A 21,433-nucleotide genomic window follows, 5' to 3' on the forward strand; every position below is an offset into this window, starting at 1 on the left:
ACTGTTTCAACTCACCACCCCCCAGGGGGGGCAGGTGGCGCACGGAGATTACGTTCGTCACCAACACCGGGAGACACTGGATTCGCCTGTTCGAATCCAGCTCCCGGCGTTGCTATCAGCTTGGCTGGCCTCTCACACTGATACAATTGGCTGTATCAGGGGGTGGGAAAGCTGAAGGGTGGGTCCTGGGCGTTGTGGACAGCGACCCCTACAGTTCGGTCGGGGCGCCTGCTCAGCAAGGGTTGGAACTAAGGAGAGATAGTGTGGCCTCCCACACGCTACACTCTCCCCGGTGAGAACCTGCGCGGCCAGGTTGGCCTGCCCCAGGCTGCACATGCGTCGGAGGAAAGCATGCGACAGTCTCCGGTCTCCCGGACCAACAGTAGGGGAAGGTACGCAACAACCAGGAAGGGTGGGATGGGAGAAAAATCGGGAAAAAGGAGGGGAAGAAAGATAAAAAAAAAAAAAAACTCACCACCCCCGCATCATATTGTAGTCTAGTCTGTCTTCAAACTTCCACTCCTCTCGAAACTTTTTTATATTTGAATATCAACATTATCTGTCCATCCTCAGTAATCCTCAGTTTACTATAATATACTCCTGTCCTGAGTCCTGACTAGTGACTTCATCGTCTTTCCAAACGCACGCACGCACACACACAGGGAAGGGGAGAGTACCTCCATTTCCCTTTCCCCAGTCCACACTGTCTGCTGTTCTCTATGGCTCTGCGCCTCTGCCTCTGATCAGGATACGTTGTAGTGATTGTAATGGTACATAAACGTTAATTTCGGGCGATGTGGGCATAAAGGAATGGCGACGGTGCAAAGCATGTAGATGCATTTGACCCGTTGTGAGAAGAAAAAAAACACCACAGACTTATTTCGGGTCGTGTAGGCGCATTGCTGTGTAGCGCTGCTCTGCTTTCAGAAGCACGGACTGGGCGGATATGACTCGCGGAGTTGCTACAGGGTTTTTCAAAATAAGAGTATCATATGAACCGAATGTTGCTAGCTGCCGGAGCCATAGATATTATGACTGGAGCTGCGCTTGGGGCGGAAATGAGACCCGCACAGGATTTTCAAAATAAGAGTATCGATATGAACTACACGCCAGGTGGCGGGCAGACCTCTCATTTTTACTCGCCAAACCTTAAATCTACACGGCATTGGCGCTTGGCGGGTGCTTATTTTGTTCCCTGCGTCCGTGGCACTCAAAGTGTTAACAGGTCTGAGCAGAGCAGTACTATCATGTTCTACAGAATAATCTGAACCACTGAACTGAAATTAGGCATTTTCTTTGTTATTGTTTCTCCAACATGGCATAACCTTTGACCTTTAACCCCTCCCTCTATACTGAACCCAGATGTATGTTCATATATTCAGTATTTTATACATGATGTCTTGTCTTTAGGAAATAGCCAATCTGCTGGCTCTGGAGGAGGCTACTCTGAGCACAGACCTGCAGCAAGGCTATGCTCTCAAGAGTCTGACTGGTATGTACCCTGTGCCCTGCTGCTGGAATCCTCAGTTAGCATTGTGTTAACTTATCCATTCAGTCCAGTCATTTAGCTTAAAGTCTAAACAGCCTTTTAACGGATCATACCAATCTAGACGTAGAAGGAATGAGAAGAATGAGGTAGAATCTACTGTATGCTACGGCACATTGAAGCTGTTCTAGTAGCTCATGGCCCAACACCCCACTAAGACATTTGATGTTTTTTATTGTTTTTTTCCTGTAATTCTTCACTGCGTGTGTATATCAAAGGTTCCCACAGGGTCTTAAAAAGTGTGTGTGTGTGTCTACAGGACTGCTGTCGTCCTTTGTGGAGGTGGAGTCCATTAAGAGGCACTTTAAGAGCCGTCTGGTCGGCACAGTGCTGAACGGCTACCTGTGCCTGAGGAAGCTGGTGGTGCAGCGCACCAAGCTCATAGACGAGACCCAGGACATGCTGCTGGAGATGCTGGAGGACATGACCACAGGTCTGTGATGACCGTTGTTTACACGGCTGGGGTCTCTTCCATCAGCCTCTAAACCTGTATTGTTCATGACCCCTCAGAACAGAGCCTGTTTGTGACACAAAATAATGATTTTTATTTCACCTTTTCAGGCTCTTTAACCTGATTAATGATTGAGGAGGGGCTTTAGACTTCAAATATTCTTTATTTTATAAGACAACACGATCTATACCAAAGATTATAAACATGATGTTGTATTTGTTTATCTATTTGCGACCCCCCAAAATCATTTTGCGACCCCATGGTATTTATTGCAGTTTTCAAATAATAATTGATTTGATTTAGGTGAATTGATAATGAAATAAATCGTCTAAAATCAGAGTTGCCTATGTGTTGATGTGGTTCTCAGGTACTGAGTCTGAGACCAGGGCGTTCATGGCTGTGTGCATCGAGACTGCAAAGCGCTACCACCTGGATGATTACAGGACACCGGTGTTCATTTTTGAAAGACTGTGCAGCATCATCTACCCTGTGAGTAGCCTCTCCTCTCCTCTCCTCTACACAATTAATAATGAATCCTACCCAATTAACAATGAATCCTACCCAATTAACAATGAATCATACACAATTAACCTTTTAACCTCTTAAGCCTGAGCCGTCCGGTACCGGACCCATAATGACATCGTCGTGCCATAAATCCATCTCTACAGAATGTATGAATTAATGTAGCGTTTCTTTTTCAAATGTAGCCAAGAGTAAAGACCCTAACCCTTTGTTGCTTGTTGGCGAAGCTGCAAATATGAATTGCCCCACGCGGGATCAATAAAGTTGTCTGACTCTGAATCTGAATCAAATGAATCTTGTACCGGGCCGATCGGGCTTAAGAGGTTAAACATATCAATGCCAAGCTTTTAGTGTTCTGAATGCCCTTGTCTTGGTTTGTGTCTCCAGGAGGAGAACGAGGTGACAGAGTTCTTTGTGACACTGGAGAAGGACCCTCAGCAGGAGGACTTCCTGCAGGGCCGCATGCCAGGGAACCCTTACAGCAGTAATGAGCCCGGCATCGGACCCCTGATGAGAGACATCAAGAACAAGATCTGCCAGGACTGTGATCTGGTGGCGCTGCTGGAGGACGACAGCGGCATGGAGGTAGGACTCTTTATTGATTTATTTATTCATCCATTAATTTATTATTATACCTTTTGTAATCTAAGGCCACTTAAAGGGTTGATTGAGTAGAACACCATGACTCAATGAGACCTGATAGCAGAGTTGATTGAGTAGATACCATGACTCAATGATACCTTCTGATAGCAGGTTTGATTGAGTAGACACCATGACTCAATGAGAACGTCTGATAGCAGGTTTGATTGAGTAGACACCATGACTCAATGAGAACGTCTGATAGGAGGTTTGATTGAGTAGACACCATAACTCAATGAGAACTTCTGATAGCAGGGTTGCTTAGAGTTGGACGCCATGGCTCAATGAGACCTTCTGGTGGCAGGTGGTCATAAGAAATTTAGAAAATGTGAATAATGCTGTCGGAAAATCATTATTGCGGCTTTAAAACCATTCCTTCCTTCTGTCCATCCAGCTTCTGGTCAATAACAAGATCATCAGTTTGGACCTGTCTGTGGCTGAGGTTTACAAGAAGGTTTGGAGTCCTACCAATGAGGTGAGTGCTCTGCTGCCATCACCAGCACATGTGTTTGTCAAAGATATAACCCACTTGTTTTTGCTTTATCGACTGGCTTGCCTTCTCATTGTCTCAGGGTGAACCCATGAGGATTATCTATCGCATGAGGGGTTTGCTGGGAGATGCCACGGAGGAGTTCATAGAGTCCCTGGACTCCACAACAGGTAACATTAAGCCCTTAAGCCCGAGCAGTCCGTTACCGGTACGAGATTGATATCACGGCATAAATCAATCAATACAGAATGTATTAACCTCTTAACACGCAACGGCCCGAATTCGCCCGAAGGATTTGCCCGGAAAAGAACCTGAACGTTATTGCCATACAATAGAACGTAGTGTGTTTCTTTACTTTTCTGTGAACGTCTAGCAAAAACGGCGTTGCAATCTGATGAAAAATGGCGGAGAAATGTACATTATAAAAAAGTACTGTACTTAGAGTAGATTTCATTCACGTTTTTTGCTGCCCTGTCGGGGGCGCCTGGTGGTACTAAATCCAGATTGAACTGGTGGAAAGGGTAGATTTGGCCCAATCCATAGTTGTGACTTGGCCATAATAAGGTCATTTATAGGCCATTTTAGCATGGTGTTATTCACCGTCAAAGATGGAAAAAAGAAAATATTGATATTCTCCTTTGGTTCATTACAATTTACTCAAGCATAGTAACAGACACAATATTTCTGACACTGGGAATACATTCCCTGATGTCCATAGATGTCCCTAGATACCAAGAGCATGCAAATGGACCTTGTAAAAGTCAAGCAATCTTCCATTTACTTAGGTATGTATTTTTAGGCGAATTCTCTGAAAATATGGCTAGGGCTTAAGAGGTTAAGAATGCATCTTCACTCTAGTTCTTAAGATAGGTTCATGGCCTCCAATCTCTCCTAACGGCAAAACAAATGTCCCCTCTCCACGCTGCAGATGAGGAAGAGGATGACGAGGAGGTGTACAAGATGGCAGGTGTGATGGCCCAGTGTGGAGGCTTGGAGTGTATGCTCAGCAGGCTGTCTGGAATCAAAGACTTCAAACAAGGAAGACATCTGCTCACCGTAAGTCAACAGCTTCTCCATCGTGCACGGTAGATCTGGGAAGAAATGCAATAAAATGTTAAATGGGTTGCTCAAGTTTCAGCACGCTGTACTCGGTTTTTTCTTTACCCACTTTCATCTCTGTGTGGGACGTTTGTGTGAAGGTGCTTGCCCTGAAGCCACTTGGGGCATTTTGACCTCTTGTGCATAAGTGTGAGGTTATTGAGTGTGGTATTTTAGTGCTGCAGTAGTGAACCATGTTGTGTCACTTCCTCAGGTATTGCTGAAGCTCTTCAGTTACTGTGTGAAGGTCAAGGTGAACAGGATGCAGCTGGTGAAGCCTGAGATGAACACGCTCAACGTCATGCTGGGAACTCTCAACCTGGTGAGTCTTCCTGCTTCCCACACTGAAATGTGCCGTAAAACTTCAATAAAAGCCCCGGCTTCAAACACTGAACTGTCTGGGACAGGCATCTATCTATACAGGACGGGTCTCTCTTTTCTATTGCACAAAAAATCTTCCTCAGCAAATATGGGAAATAACTAATTGTTTACCAGTGTAGAAATCGTCGGAAAGGAGAGACGCACAATTTCTATCTTGCAACCACACCAAGTAAGTAGTGTGTCATTTATTATCTTCTTAGCACAAGTGACAGCTGTCAGATCTATGCCGTGCTAAAACTCTGACAGCTCCGCGTCACCAAAAACATTTTATGAATGACATTCCACCAGCGCGTCTTCTCTAAGCCCAACCCCCAACCAACCTCATTAAAGTGACAGTGCCCCATCAATACATCAAAACAATCTAATGGTGAATTATGTCCATAGCACCCACTACATACGTCCCCCCAGAATTCATCATAACAAAAGAAGTCAATGAACAGGAGGGCGGAGAACTCTGCCATAACGGCTCCGCCTGACCCCTGTAGCGGCCGGCACCGCTGTAGGGAAAACCTTAAGGGCCCTACGGCCACTCGGGCACATGATAGGTGGCGAGGGGGTCTCGTGGGCCTTACTCGGAAGACTGGGCAAGGTAGGGGGTCGTCCCCGCCGTGGGGGCTGGGCCAGTCCAACAGGTTTGCCCAAGTCCACATGAGCCGGTTTAAGGCGGTCTATGGAAATGTGTTCCAGCTTCCCGCCCATGTCCACCACAAAGTACTTGTCTCCAGCCTCCTGGACACGGAACGGACCGTCATATGGAGGTTTCAAGGGGTCCCGGTGGGCATCGTGACGGATGAAAACATATTCCGCTGACTGCAGACTTGTAGGGACGTGCGACCGGGGAAGGCCGTGCTGTGAGGTGGGGACCGACGTGAATACCTTAGCCTTCTCCAGAAGTGCTGTCCGCTGCTGGGCTGCACACCAGGGGGCAGTAATGTTAGGGATGAAATCACCTGGCACCCGCAGAGGCTGACCGTAAACCAGCTCAGCCGAGGAGGTCTGAAGGTCTTCCTTGGGGGCCGTCCTGAGACCAAGCATGACCCACGGGAGCCGGTCGACCCAGCCGCTGTCAGTAAGGCTGGCCCGAAGTGCTGCTTTCATTGAGCGGTGAAAGCGCTCGCATAACCCATTGGCCTGCGGGTGGTATGACGTAGTCCGGTGTAGCTTCACGCCCAGGCTCTTGGCGACCGTGTTCCAGAGCTCGGACGTGAACTGTGGGCCCCGGTCTGAAGAGAGGTCGGCTGGAGTGCCAAACCGGGCGACCCAGGTTCCAATAAAGGCTCTGGCCACCTCGGCGGACGTCGTGCCTGACAGTGGAACTGCCTCTGGCCAACGGGTAGTCCTGTCCACCATAGTAAAGAGGTAACTGAAGCCGTGTGAGGGGGGCAGAGGGCCCACTAGGTCAACGTTCACGTGGTCGAACCTCCTTTCAGGTACAGGGAAGTGCTGCAGGGGGGCCTTGGTGTGACGGTACACTTTAGCGCGCTGGCACTCCAAACAGGAGTCAGCCCAGTCTCTTACATCTTTTCTAAGCCCAGGCCAGACAAACTTGGCAGACACTAGCCTCTGCGTAGGTTTCTTTCCCGGGTGGGAGAGGCCGTGAACAGCGTCATAAACACGCCGCCTCCATCCTGTGGGAACGATGGGGCGGGCCTGTCCCATAGAGACATCACACAGGAGTGTGGTGCCAGCGCTGTCAAAAACCACATCCTCTAACCGCAGGCTTGAGGTGGCTGACCTGAAATCCTGCACTTCAGGGTCGGTAGCCTGGTCCGCCGCCATACCGGTGTAATCCAGCCCCAAGTGGATGGCGCCCACCACAGCCCGGGAGAGGCAGTCTGCGACAAGGTTTGCTTTACCTGCCACATGTTGAATGTCAGTAGTGAACTCTGAGACATATGAGAGCTGTCGCTGTTGACGGGCGGACCATGGCTCAGACACCTTGGCCATGGCGAACGTCAGTGGCTTGTGATCCACGAAGGCCGTGAACTGGCGGGCCTCCAGCAGGAAACGAAAATGGCGGATGGCAAGGTAGAGGCCGAGGAGCTCCCGATCGAAGGTGCTATACCTCCGCTCGCTGGGGCTTAACTGGCGGCTGAAAAAAGCGAGCGGCTGGCAAGCCCCGCCTACCCACTGTTCAAACACTGCGCCCACGGCAAAATCTGAGGCGTCGGTGGTGATGGAGATTGGGGCCTTAAAGGAAGGATGTGCCAGCATGGTGGCGTTGGCTAGGGCAGCCTTGGCATCCAGAAAAGCTTTGTCTCTCTCCGCAGACCAGTCGACCGCATGTTTTGGCGCTTTACCCCTAAGGGCCTCATACAACGGCCGCATAATCCGAGCCGCCTGGGGAATAAAGCGGTGATAAAAGTTGATCATTCCGAGAAACTCCTGCAGTGACCTAACCGTGGGCGGCCGGGGAAAATTCATCACCGCTTCCACCTTCATGGGAAGAGGGACCGCTCCCTCTTTAGTGACTCTGTGCCCCAGGAAGTCAATGGTCGACCGCCCAAACTGGCATTTGGCCGGGTTGATTATCAGTCCATGCTCATTTAGCCGCTCAAAAAGCATCCTGAGGTGGGACATGTGCTCAGCCTTAGAGGCGCTGGCTATGAGGATATCATCCATGTATACAAAAATAAAATCCAAGTCTCGTAGCACAGAGTCCATAAGGCGCTGGAACGTCTGTGCAGCGTTTTTGAGGCCGAATGGCATGCGCAGAAACTCAAATAGTCCAAATGGAGTTATGACTGCTGTTTTGGGGACATCCAGCGGTTGGACGGGCACCTGATGATACCCACGCACAAGGTCCACCTTGGAAAACATTAATTTCCCTGAAAGGCGGCAGAAAAGTCCTGAATGTGCGGGACTGGGTACCGGTCCGGCGTCGTAGCATCGTTGAGCCGGCGGTAATCCCCACACGGGCGCCACCCGCCTCCCGGCTTGGGGACAATGTGGAGGGGGAGGCCCATGGGCTGTCGGAGCGACGGACAATGCCGAGGCGTTCCATGTTCTCGAACTCTGCCTTGGCAATGCTGAGCTTGACCGGGTCGAGGCGCCGAGCCCGGGCATAGACTGGAGGGCCGGTCGTGGCGATATGATGTTCCACTCCATGCTTGGCTGTAGATGATGAGAACGTGGGCCGCGTGAGGCCCGGGAACTCGGCGAGAAGGTGTTGAAACTCATCTGCGGCGGAGAGCATGCTAGAGAGTCTGATGGAGTCTGCACCCCCAAGCGCACCAGCATAAGAGCAGAATGTAATGGCATCAATTAAGCGGCAATTTTTAACATCCACTAACAGTCCATAATCACACAAAAAATCAGCGCCTAGAAGAGGGACGGCTACATTAGCTGTAATAAAGTCCCAGCCAAACCGTTGGCCACTAAAACACATTTCGACATACCTGGTGCCGTATGTGCGGATGGGGGTGCCGTTGGCGGCCTCCATGGGGGGTCCATGTCCACCGGATAGGATGTCCACTCTAGAAGCCGGCAAGACGCTCCTCTGCGCGCCTGTGTCGCACATGAAACGCCGCCCGGAGATGGTGTCCTGGACAAACAGTAGCCTGCCAGCCTGACCGACGCTCATGGCCACTAACGAGCGCCGGCCCGGGCATTTCCCGGCCCACTGAAGCTGCACGGCGGGCGGCACTGCTTGGCTTTAGGTCCAAACCGTGCATGATAATAACACAGCCCCGCGTTCGCGTCACGCTGCTGGCGAGGGGCTGTCGCTGCGGCGGTGAAGTTACAGTCTCCCGGCGGTGAAACAAAGGCTTGGGTTGGGAAAACTGCCGCTGCACAGTGCTGTTGACCAGCCAAAAAAAACTTATCAGCCTCCTCGGCCAGAGCGCGGCAATCGTCTATAGTGGTGTTGGCCAGAGCGGCCCGAACCGGAGAAGGCAGCTGACGCAGGAAAAGTTGCATGAAAAGGAAATCAGGCTTGTGCTCTCCCAATAAATCCAGCATCCTATCCATGAGCTCCGATGGCTTGCTATCACCGAGCCCTTGCAAAGAAAACAATCGGCTGGCCCGCTCGGTATCGGAAAGTTCGAATGTCTTTAACAGATGAGACTTGATCGTGAGATATTTATCTCGAGCCGGAGGGTTCTTTAGGAGGCTCACCACTCTGCTGGCTGTCGAACTTCCCAGGGCTGATACCACATAATAATATCTTGTTGTATCCGAGGTAATCTCACGCAGCTCGAACTGTGCCTCCGTTTGCGCAAACCATGCCGAGGCTGACGACTCCCAGAACTCAGGTAATTTCAGTGAAACTGCGTTCGTAGACATGTTGCCGCGGAAGCGTCTTCAAAACGTATAACAGGGTCACCACTGTAGAAATCGTCGGAAAGGAGAGACGCACAATTTCTATCTTGCAACCACACCAAGTAAGTAGTGTGTCATTTATTATCTTCTTAGCACAAGTGACAGCTGTCAGATCTATGCCGTGCTAAAACTCTGACAGCTCCGCGTCACCAAAAACATTTTATGAATGACATTCCACCAGCGCGTCTTCTCTAAGCCCAACCCCCAACCAACCTCATTAAAGTGACAGTGCCCCATCAATACATCAAAACAATCTAATGGTGAATTATGTCCATAGCACCCACTACACCAGTATGAATATTCCTTCTAATTACTATAACTGCGTATTCATCTACTAATCCTATGGATTATTTAATAAGTAACACTTCACTGAACCAGATCCCCAGTGGAATGGATTGCTGATGAGACCCAATTAATTCTATCAGCTTGGATACCAAGATTGATGGTAACCTGCTAAATGACGGAAATGTGATTAAATAAAGATGTCTGTAACATAGTGGTGGCTCAGAAGGTGAAGCCACATAACATGTACATTGAAAGTACCATACATTTTTTATATATATATATATATATATATTAGTGCTGTCAGGCGATTAAAATTTTTAATCTAATTAATTACAGGTGTTGTAATTAATTAATCTAATTAATCGCATTTTAATCGCATATTTATATTTCATATTCATATAAATATTTAAAATTCAAGGACATTACATTATTGTGGCAGGTGACTGATCAATTAAATACACCAAGAAGAATGCTTTAGAAATCAATTTTATTAAATAAATAAAATAAATAAAATGAAAACATACCTCTCAATAAGGTAACATTTGTTGCTGATACAGCTAACAGTTTACACTAAGCTACAGTATCCTCAAATCAGGGTCTACTGCAGGGTCTACTGCAGGATCTAGTGCAGGGTCTACTACAGGGTCTACTGTATGCATGACATCTATTCCTCAGCTTGTTTACATTGTCTGAGTGTAAGGCTGCCCTCTTCTTTTGGACTATGTGACCTGCAAGTGAAGAATGCTTTAGAAATCAATTCTATTAAATTGAATAAATAAATAAAATGAATGAAAACATACCTCTCAATAAGGTAACATTTGTTGCCGATACAGCCAATAACAGTTTACACTAAGCTACAGTATCCTCAAAAATCAGGGTCTAGTGCAGGGTTTACTACAGGGTCTACTGTATGCATGACATCTATTCCTTGAGCCAATTGCTAAGACAAACAAGCTTCAGCTTGTTTACATTGTCTGTGTGTAAGGCTGCCCTCTTCTTTTGGACTATGTGACCTGCAAGTGAAGAATGCTTTAGAAATCAATTTTATTAAATTGAATAAAATAAAATGAATGAAAACATACCTCTCAATAAGGTAACATTTGTTGCTGATACAGCCAATAACAGTTTACACTAAGCTACAGTATCCTCAAAAATCAAAACAGCCCACAGCAAGCTACAGTGTCTGGGGGCATGACTACAGGGTCTAGTACAGTGTCTACTACAGTGTCTGGGGGCATGACTACAGGGTCTAGTACAGTGTCTACTACAGTGTCTGGGGGCATGACTACAGGGTCTAGTACAGTGTCTACTACAGTGTCTGGGGGCATGACTACAGGGTCTACTACAGTGTCTGGGGGCATGACTACAGGGTCTAGTACAGTGTCTGGGGGCATGACTACAGGGTCTAGTACAGTGTCTGGGGGCATGACTACAGGGTCTAGGGGCATGACTACAGGGTCTAGTACAGTGTCTACTACAGTGTCTGGGGGCATGACTACAGGGTCTAGTACAGTGTCTACTACAGTGTCTGGGGGCATGACTACAGGGTCTAGTACAGTGTCTACTACAGTGTCTGGGGGCATGACTACAGGGTCTAGTACAGTGTCTACTACAGTGTCTGGGGGCATGACTACAGGGTCTAGTACAGTGTCTACTACAGTGTCTGGGGGCATGACTACAGGGTCTAGTACAGTGTCTACTACAGTGTCTGGGGGCATGACTACAGGGTCTAGTACAGTGTCTACTACAGTGTCTGGGGGCATGACTACAGGGTCTAGTACAGTGTCTGGGGGCATGACTACAGGGTCTAGTACAGTGTCTGGGGGCATGACTACAGGGTCTAGTACAGTGTCTGGGGGCATGACTACAGGGTCTAGTACAGTGTCTGGGGGCATGACTACAGGGTCTACTACAGTGTCTGGGGGCATGACTACAGGGTCTAGTACAGTGTCTGGGGGCATGACTACAGGGTCTACTACAGTGTCTGGGGGCATGACTACAGGGTCTACTACAGTGTCTGGGGGCATGACTACAGGGTCTAGTACAGTGTCTGGGGGCATGACTACAGGGTCTAGTACAGTGTCTGGGGGCATGACTACAGGGTCTACTACAGTGTCTGGGGGCATGACTACAGGGTCTACTACAGTGTCTGGGGGCATGACTACAGGGTCTAGTACAGTGTCTGGGGGCATGACTACAGGGTCTAGTACAGTGTCTGGGGGCATGGTCTACTACAGTGTCTGGGGGCATGACTACAGTGTCTACTACAGTGTCTGGGGGCATGACTACAGGGTCTAGTACAGTGTCTGGGGGCATGACTACAGGGTCTACTACAGTGTCTGGGGGCATGACTACAGGGTCTACTACAGTGTCTGGGGGCATGACTACAGGGTCTACTACAGTTTCTGGGGGCATGACTACAGGGTCTACTACAGGGTCTGGGGCATGACTGCAGGGTCTAGTGCAGGGTCTAGTGCAGGGTCTACTGTATGCATGACAAATCTATTCCTTGAGCCAATTGCTAAGACAAACAAGCTTGTTTACATTGTCTGAGAGTAAGGCTGCCCTCTTCTTTTGGACTATGTGACCTGCAAGTGAAAATAGCCTCTCACATGGCACAGAGGTGGCAGGAGTAGCCAGATATTTGCGAGCAAGAGGAGACAGCTGTCCATAGGCTTTTGCGTGAGCTGCCCACCACTCCAGTGGACAGTCATTCATTCCGATGCTGGGCTCAGCTTTGTAGAGGTCTAATTGTCCTGACAGTACCCTGACTTCATCTGAATCAGAGTCTGAAGACAGCAGGAGGAGGGTCCTCTTCGCTGGTGGCTCGTCCTCTGTGGCTTGTGGAGCAGCTTTGTCTGCTTCTGGTCCTGGCAGCATCTCTTTAAGCCAGGTCCACACCTAATAAGAGGGACAATTAATTAGTTGCATAGGACTTTTCATGACAGCCTAAGGACTTAACACTGGTCTTCTCATTCACACACACACCTCATCCCTCTCGTCCTTTGGTACGCTCTTCAAGTCCTTGAATCGCGGGTCGAGGGCTGTAGCCAGCTTCAGCCATCTGTTGTTGAGGGTCGCTTTGCGTGCGTCCAGGTCCTTCGTGAAGCTGGCCTTGAACTTTACCATGTAGCCCGGATCCTCCTCGTTGAGGTCCATGATGCGGTTTAGGTGGCAGAGTGCGGGGAGCACCACAGAGCATGAGACGTAGGTTTCCCCTCCAAGGAGCTCAGTCACATACCTGCAGTGAAACAAGAGAGCGAGAGAGAAAGAGGTGAAGGTGTGTGTATGAGAGGGAGATAGGTGTGTGTATGGGGGAGAGAGGGGGGGTGAGGTGTGTGTATGGGAGAGAGATAGGTGTGTGTATGGGGGAGAGAGGGGGGGGGTGAGGTGTGTGTATGGGAGAGAGAGGGGTGAGGTGTGTGTATGGGGGAGAGAGGGGGGGGGTGAGGTGTGTGTATGGGAGAGAGATATGTGTGTGTATGGGGGAGAGAGGGGGGGGTGAGGTGTGTGTATGGGAGAGATAGGTGTGTGTATGGGGGAGAGAGGGGGGGGTGAGGTGTGTGTATGGGAGAGAGATAGGTGTGTGTATGGGGGAGAGAGGGGGGGTGAGGTGTGTGTATGGGAGAGATAGGTGTGTGTATGGGGGAGAGAGGGGGGGGTGAGGTGTGTGTATGGGAGAGAGATAGGTGTGTGTATGGGGGAGAGAGGGGGGGGAGGTGTGTGTATGGGAGAGAGAGAGTGGGGTGTGAGGTGTGTGTATGGGGGAGAGAGAGAGAGGAGGGGGGTGTATGGGGGGAGAGAGAGAGGGAGAGACACTTACCTGCAGGGCTCAATACAAGCTCCAGCTTCTTCAGTTTGTCACACTCTGTGGGGGTCAGCATGGACAGCTTGTGGTTCTGTTGGGCCAAAGTGGCAGTCACAGCCTCCTGGTTCCTCAGGTATCGTGAGATCATGGCCAGTGTCGAATTCCACCTTCCAATTCAATAAAATAACTATTAGTCCCACTGGGGGTTGTTAATGCAGCATGATGCAATTGTACAGAACACAAAGAAATAAACACACACACACACTAAATTTACCCTAAGCATACAACAGGTAGTTAAACAGTCTCACCTTGTGGATACATCTTGTATCATGGGCTCTTTTGCTTGTCCGAGGGCAGTCTGCTGCTGCTGCAGTTCTTCTGTACTGGCAGGGCTGTGCTTGAAGTGGCCTACAATCTTGCGGCACTTTGCCAGGGTGGTGTCAAGGCTTCTGTCCTCAAGGGAGACTGTGATGGTTCTTTGCAGCACGTGTGCAGCACATGGCATGTGCTGGAACGGCATATAGCGCGCTGCTGCTATCATATTACGGGCGGAATCAGTCCCAATAGATGTGACTTTATCTTTTATATTCCACTCCTCTATTACTGTGTTGAACTGTTCAGCACACGCATCGGCGAAATGGCGGCCCACAGTTTTGGTCACCGTTAATGCAAATGATTGCAGTTTCCACTCAGTATCGATCAAGTGCACTGTGACACCCAAATAATTATGATTGCCCACCGACGTCCAGTGATCACCCGTTAGGGCCATTGGGCCAGCCCGTGCCAACACTTCTTCCCTCGCCTCCCTCTCTGTGTCATACATGTTGTGGATCCTTTTCATCACTGTAGCTCTCGAGGGTAGCTTGTAATTTGGGTCAGACGACGCTATTCGAAATGACTCCGCTAAACCCTTATCTTCCACTATAGCTATTGGCCTACAAGATTTTGCTATCCACTTCGCGACGCTGTTGGTTAGTTTGTCTGTGGTGGATTTACTCAACCGTTTGCCTAACGGTAATTCTCCAAGAGTGGTTTGACGAAGCGTGCGAGTTGCTCTGGAGCTAACGTTAGCTACACTGGAGCTGCTCGAACAACTTGCCTGGACATGTTTAGCGTTCATGTGATACGTTAGACTAGAGCAGCTTCGGTGATACGCAAATTCTTTTTGACATAAGCTACATATTACAATGGTCTTGTTTACTGTCCCATCTATATTCTTTTTGAAATTGAACTTGCCGTTCATAGGTCCCAGGAGTATCGCCTCGGGTGATGCTGACATCTTGTTCCAGCTGAGCTAATTCCTTTGTGTGTTTGTTTTGTTTGATAGACGACGCATGTGTGAAGTGACGATCAAGTAGGCTACGGGTCATTCAATGGGCCAAGTTTAATACGCCCAACTCAAGCGTGGATTTCAAAATAAAAGCGCACCGATTTGCCACTTGTCTAAAGTAAATATAGGTCGGCTGTAATTAATTTTGCGTCAATTTTCATAACGCGATAATTTGCTGTGTAATTAATTAATCTAATTAACGCGATAAACTGACAGCCCTAATATATATATATATATATATATATATATATATATATATATATATATATATATATATATAAAAGTTGATTTGCAACGTCAATTGCAACCAGATAAACAATTAATGTAGGCCGAGCTTCTAATTGAGACCTGCCTTTATTTGTCAAAATGCATAAAAACACCCCACTTATTTGGGATATACGTCTATTTGGCACTCTGCTTTTATTTAGAAGTTTAACGGTATTCATGTGAGACCACCACATGATTAGACAGACCTACTACCAAATAGACTCACGATCTGATAGACACTCTTTGTTGCATTTCCCCCAAAAACGTACTGCAGCCTGTTTCACAACAGTCAACATTCACCAACCATTAATACAGCAGGTTGTTGTCCCTGCAGGCTGAAAGAGTTATCCATTAATACAGCAGGTTGTTGTCCCTGCAGGCTGAAAGAGTTATCCATTAATACAGCAGGTTGTTGTCCCTGCAGGCTTATCCATTAATACAGCAGGTTGTTGTCCCTGCAGGCTTATCCATTAATACAGCAGGTTGTTGTCCCTGCAGGCTGAAAGAGGTATCCATTAATACAGCAGGTTGTTGTCCCTGCAGGCTGAAAGAGTTATCCATTAATACAGCAGGTTGTTGTCCCTGCAGGCAGAAAGAGTTATCCATTAATACAGCAGGTTGTTGTCCCTGCAGGCTGAAAGAGTTATCCATTAATACAGCAGGTTGTTGTCCCTGCAGGCTGAAAGAGTTATCCATTAATACAGCAGGTTGTTGTCCCTGCAGGCTGAAAGAGGTATCCATTAACACAGCAGGTTGTTGTCCCTGCAGGCTGAAAGAGTTATCCATTAATACAGCAGGTTGTCCCTGCAGGCTGAAAGAGTTATCCATTAATACAGCATGTTTTTGTCCCTGCAGGCTGAAAGAGGTATCCATTAATACTAGGGATGCCCCGATCGATCGGCCACTGATCGTTATCGGCCGATACTCAGTATAAATATGCAATCTGTGAATTCCGATAATGAGTCATATTCGCTGATCGCGGAAACCGATCAAGCGAAGGTCTCACTCGCTGTCTGTCTCAGACACACACGACCTGCAAACTGCCGCTGCTCCTCCTCCCTAGCCCCGCCCGCCCCCGTGTAGAGTTTGTAAACACTGAGGACTGAGAGGAGGCTCCCCTGCTCGAGTCTGTAGTGCATTCGACCTGAGCTAACGTTAGCTACCTAGCTATCGTTACTGTTTAAACAAAATTACCCAGTCAACTATTCACGTTTAGTAGGCATTGTCTAACGGTATTTAGCCGGCTAGCTACTGATAGCTCCTGATATCAACAAATGATCCAGAAAGTCTAGTAGTCCATGTTCATACCTCCGTTAGCTTGCGTTAGCTTGCGTTAGCTGACGTTAGTTCTCTGTTCAAAACGAAATGTCCCATTGAACTAAAGTTCTGTCTTAACGTCATCTAGCCGGCTAGCAGTAGCTACAGATAGCTCTTGATATCAATGTCTTATAACATTGATTCAATGCGTATTGGAGCTGAGGGCTTGCTGAATGTGAAATGACCAAAGAACCGTAACGTTACCAATAGGGTCCAGCTGCAGCGCCGGAGAATCCTTTTTGGAGCTGGAGGCTACTAGAGTACACAGACAGTGGAGCTGTTTGCAGATAGCGAGCATTTTGACTTGTTGCGTGTTGGCGATGTCTCGCAGATAATACAAGTACAAGTCTAATTATATAATATATATATTTTATAAAAAAAAATAAAAAAAAATATATAAAATAAGTTTTAATTTCTTTTTAATCAAAAACAATCGGTATCGGATCGGTATCGGCCGATATGGCTCACGACGATCGGTGATCGGTATCGGTGGCAAAAAACGTGATCGGGGCATCCCTAATTAATACAGCATGTTTTTGTCCCTGCAGGCTTTGGTGGCGGAGCAGGAGAGTAAGGACAGTGGTGGAGCGTCCATAGCGGAGCAGGTCCTGAGCATCATGGAGATCATCCTGGATGAAGCCAACGCTGAGGTCTCAGAGGACAAGGTATGGCCCTAACTGGCTCATGCTGTGGCTCAGTTACTTTTTTCACCCCACAACCAGGAAGTGAGTCCAAGCTCCAAAATCTCTAGCTGAGAAATGTCCACAAAATCTCCAGTCATCTCCCCCATGTGAAAGCAATGTCCTTCACGTTGACATGCTCTTTAGAAGTAGCTGGATTTAGAATTCAAATGAGCCTCACATGGTTTGACTAGCAGACTGGGGTACACCACCCAGGTCTTATGTTTTTTATATTAATCACAGAGTTGATAGGTAGCTAGCTCAAAAGTGTAGCATAACAAAGTCATTGCTAACTGTCATGTAACTGAAAATGCTAAAACCGATGAGCTTCATACTCCAGGAGGTATACGTCAATACAATCACAGATTTGGGTGATATACCATAGTCTAGTTCAATAAAACACATATTTTTTTAGCATACACTAAAAGAGCTGTCAATATTGTGTGTTTTGGCATCTTTCTATTTGTAGTTGATTTGAGAACTTGGAATTGTCACTGAAACTGCTAGAAATTCCAATCATGAAATGTTATGCCACATGATGTTATATTTAGTTATATTGTTTGATTTGGAAGGGCACGCTGGATGTTTTGCAGGGTAATTTGCTGCTGACGGGGGACAAGGACCAGCTGGTAATGCTGTTGGACCAGATCAACACACCCTTTGTGCGCTCCAACCCCAGCGTGCTGCAGGGCCTGCTGCGCATCATCCCCTACCTGTCTTTTGGGGAACAGGAGAAGATGCGCATCCTAGTTGAGCGTTTCAAACCATGCTGCAGCTTTGACAAGTAGGTATCTTTTAGTTTCAAACCATGCTGCAGCTTTGACAAGTAGGTATCTTTTAGTTTCAAACCATGCTGCAGCTTTGACAAGTAGGTATCTTTTAGTTTCAAACCATGCTGCAGATTTGACAAGTAGGTATCTTCTAGTTTCAAACCATGCTGCAGCTTTGACAAGTAGGTATCTTCTAGTTTCAAACCATGCTGCAGCTTTGACAAGTAGGTATCTTTTAGTTTCAAACCATGCTGCAGCTTTGACAAGTAGGTATCTTCTAGTTTCAAACCATACTGCAGGTTTGACAAGTAGGTATCGTTTAGTTTCAAACCATGCTGCAGCTTTGACAAGTAGGTATCTTTTAGTTTCAAACCATGCTGCAGCTTTGACAAGTAGGTATCTTTTAGTTTCAAACCATGCTGCAGCTTTGACAAGTAGGTATCTTCTAGTTTCAAACCATACTGCAGGTTTGACTAATATGTATCTTTTAGTTTCAAACCATGCTGCAGATTTGACAACTAGCTATCTTCTAGTAGTTTCAAACCATACTGCAGGTTTGACTAATATGTATCTTTTAGTTTCAAACCATGCTGCAGATTTGACAAGTAGGTATCTTCTAGTAGTTTCAAACCATACTGCAGGTTTGACTAATGCGTATCTTTTAGTTTCAAACCATGCTGCCGGTTTGACAAGTAGGTCATTTCAAACCATGCTACATGCAATCTTTTCTATATGGTTTTTAAATGGACATTTCTTATCAAGCCAGATGCCAATATATTCAATAACTCTCTCAATGTTAAATCCATTTGCAGTGGATATATGCATATTATTAGCTGCGACCAGCAGCTCTATAGGTCACTGTCGGTTGGTCCACAAAGATCCCCCCACTCTCTAGCGGCCACAAAGAGGACTGGACCCTAAATGTATCCCTGTAACACCTTTTGTTTCAAAATGAACCAATCGCAAGCGTTTTCATCAAAGCCAATACTGCACAATATCCACAAATACGTTTGACAGATCTATGAAAAGGGCAGCACAGTGTTTCGTATTGTCTAAAGAGGATACTATATTATTTGGTGACTAACTAATGTAACAGCTGAAATAGTGCTGTGATTAGCTATGAACTCATGGAACCTATGACTAACCAAACCAACCTCTCTCCCTGGGTCTCAAAGGTACGATGAAGAGCACAGTGCAGATGACAAGGTCTTCCTGGATTGCTTCTGTAAAATCACAGCAGGCATCAAAAACAACAGCAATGGGCACCAGCTGAAAGACCTAATCCTTCAGAAGGGCATCACGCAGAGCGCCCTGGACTACATGAAGAAACACATCCCTAATGCCAAAAAGTATGTTGTCCTACTGTCGAACCTCATTGGTCTATCAAAGTGTTTGATGCAATTCATTATCTGCGAGTAACTATATTAAAGTAAATATTGAGTAGAAAACATTTACAGATGTTAGTTATGCTAATCACGATTAGCGCTATGATAATGTTTCTCTCTTTCTGTTTGGATTAGGCATGTGCAAGGATATCCGGTTAGCCGCTTAACCTGTAGTTTTTTTTATTAACCAGATATTGTTAACGGTTAAATGGTTAATTCCCATTTTTTAGATATTGTTTTGTATTAATTGTATAGGGTGAATGTGTAAAGATGTTAAATAAAGTGAATACATGAGACGGTGCATTCTCTACATTTAGACTTTGATTTAGAGTGGAGTATATTATTTAATTTTTATCGCGCCCCAGAAAATATTCATTTTTCTATTTTTTATTATACAGTTTGGAATTATTTAGAAAGTGAACCCAATTCTGGTGTGTATTTTCCTGACGTCCTCTCTTGCAGTCTGGATGCAGACGTGTGGAAGAAGTTCCTCTCTCGGCCTGCGCTGCCCTTCATTCTCAGACTGCTACGTGGTTTGGCCACTCACCATCCGCCCACACAGGTAATAGAACACATGCACTCTGAAAAGCACTCTGAGTCTTTGGTCTACCGGACTACCGATCATTACTGAAAAGGACCCCCACTAATTTTCCTTCCAACAATAGCCAGACGACGAATAGCCACAACACTCCACAGTGCTCTCAATCACGGAATCTATGACGTTAATATTTACTCTCATGCTGCCCAATGCAGTCATGGGTAGTTTGTTATTTCAGTGTATAAATTCTAGCCACAACGTTAATATTTACTCTCATGCAGTCTGGGTAGCTTGTTATTTCAGTGCATAGTGTCTAGCCATGACATTAATATTTACTCTCGTAGTCACTTCAGTAACCAGGTAATTCCCTGTCTCGAACAGAAACAAGGCATAATGATCAAATAATCATCCAAAACGCCTGCCTACTATACACTGGATGCACCTCCAGAGCAAAGTTAGCAGACTGTCCACAACTCTTTGTACATCGGAGTGAGAGGTTATTCAGACACCTAGAAAAAACAAGCATGTGTTCCTTATGCAGCTAAATTGAGCAACGCCCTCCATTGATGATGCATCCTTGATTACAGTGGTTCAGCTCAAAACATGTGGAAACACCTAGCACCAAAGTTCAAAGAATCCCAAATGGAACCAGTTCCAGAACCAGAACTAATTAGGTGGAAAAGGGGTACTAGTTTTACCCTTGTTCAAGAGGATGCTTTAGAGAGAAAGACGGAGAGAGGCTGTGTCACTCCTGCTATTGTAATGGATTCAAATAGATACTGCAAATATTCCCTTTCTTGGCCTGAGCTTATAAAGTCAGAAATGCCTCTACTGCTTCTTCTCATCCCCTCTTTCTCCGTTTGCTGTCATGATGCTGAAGTTTGCATGGAGAGAGTTAGCAAACAGTCAATTGAAACATTTTCCTAGTCTCCTGCCGCAGCTAGAACCGTTTTGACTGCTGCACGTTCCTCTCATGGGTCCTGGTGAAATGAATGAAGGGGCATTAGACAGGGTTTAATGCAAATTTGACTGCCATCCTGTGTACATGATTGGCTGGCTGTAAGGTTGACAAATGTTCAGTGGCCAATGATGGTCAGGAGGATATTATCCATAGTGCAAGCTTTGGAGTGAAGTGATGTTTACATGTGGTTGTTTATGATAATTCATCGCTACATTTAAAAAAAGCCTTTGATGTGGAGGTGAATTTTATTTTAAAACCTGTCTGACCTGCCCAACCACCCCCTCCTCCCACTCTCTCTCTTCTCTCTCTCCCTCTTTCTCATCTCTCTTCTCTCTCTTTTTCTCTCTCTCTGCAGGGGCTGATAGGCACGGACTCCATCACCAGCCTCCACAAGCTGGAGCAGGTCTCCAGTGACGAGGGCATCGGCACGCTGGCGGAGAACCTGCTGGAGGCGCTGCGGGCGCACGGCGACGTCAAGCTGAAGATCGAGGCGGCGCGCCGGGAGACGCGCTCCGAGAAGAAGCGCATGGCCATGGCCATGAGGCAGAAGGCCCTGGGCACGCTGGGCATGACGGTATGCCCCCCATCTCAACTAGAACAACACTAAGTCAATGGAGGTCGAGGGAAGATTAGGAAGATGGAAGT

At 47.0% G+C, this 21,433-nt stretch overlaps 1 protein-coding gene across 1 annotated transcript in view; it reads left to right on the plus strand.

Annotated features, from left to right (window-relative positions):
* Positions 1 to 21,433, plus strand: part of ubr4 (ubiquitin protein ligase E3 component n-recognin 4) — a gene marked incomplete at its 5' end in the record, with an annotated part of 168,808 nt that overhangs the window by 133,587 nt on the left and 13,788 nt on the right. Inside the window, 13 exon segments of the mRNA XM_084333706.1 lie at positions 1,411 to 1,492; positions 1,806 to 1,979; positions 2,365 to 2,486; positions 2,907 to 3,104; positions 3,553 to 3,633; positions 3,731 to 3,818; positions 4,577 to 4,704; positions 4,961 to 5,068; positions 17,003 to 17,119; positions 17,728 to 17,918; positions 19,080 to 19,253; positions 19,752 to 19,851; positions 21,144 to 21,362. Of these exon segments, the coding sequence (XP_084189832.1) occupies positions 1,411 to 1,492; positions 1,806 to 1,979; positions 2,365 to 2,486; positions 2,907 to 3,104; positions 3,553 to 3,633; positions 3,731 to 3,818; positions 4,577 to 4,704; positions 4,961 to 5,068; positions 17,003 to 17,119; positions 17,728 to 17,918; positions 19,080 to 19,253; positions 19,752 to 19,851; positions 21,144 to 21,362 (1,782 nt within the window).

Source organism: Notolepis coatsorum (genome assembly GCF_963971535.1).
Source record: "Notolepis coatsorum genome assembly, chromosome: 17".
Classification (NCBI taxonomy): domain Eukaryota; kingdom Metazoa; phylum Chordata; class Actinopteri; order Aulopiformes; family Paralepididae; genus Notolepis; species Notolepis coatsorum.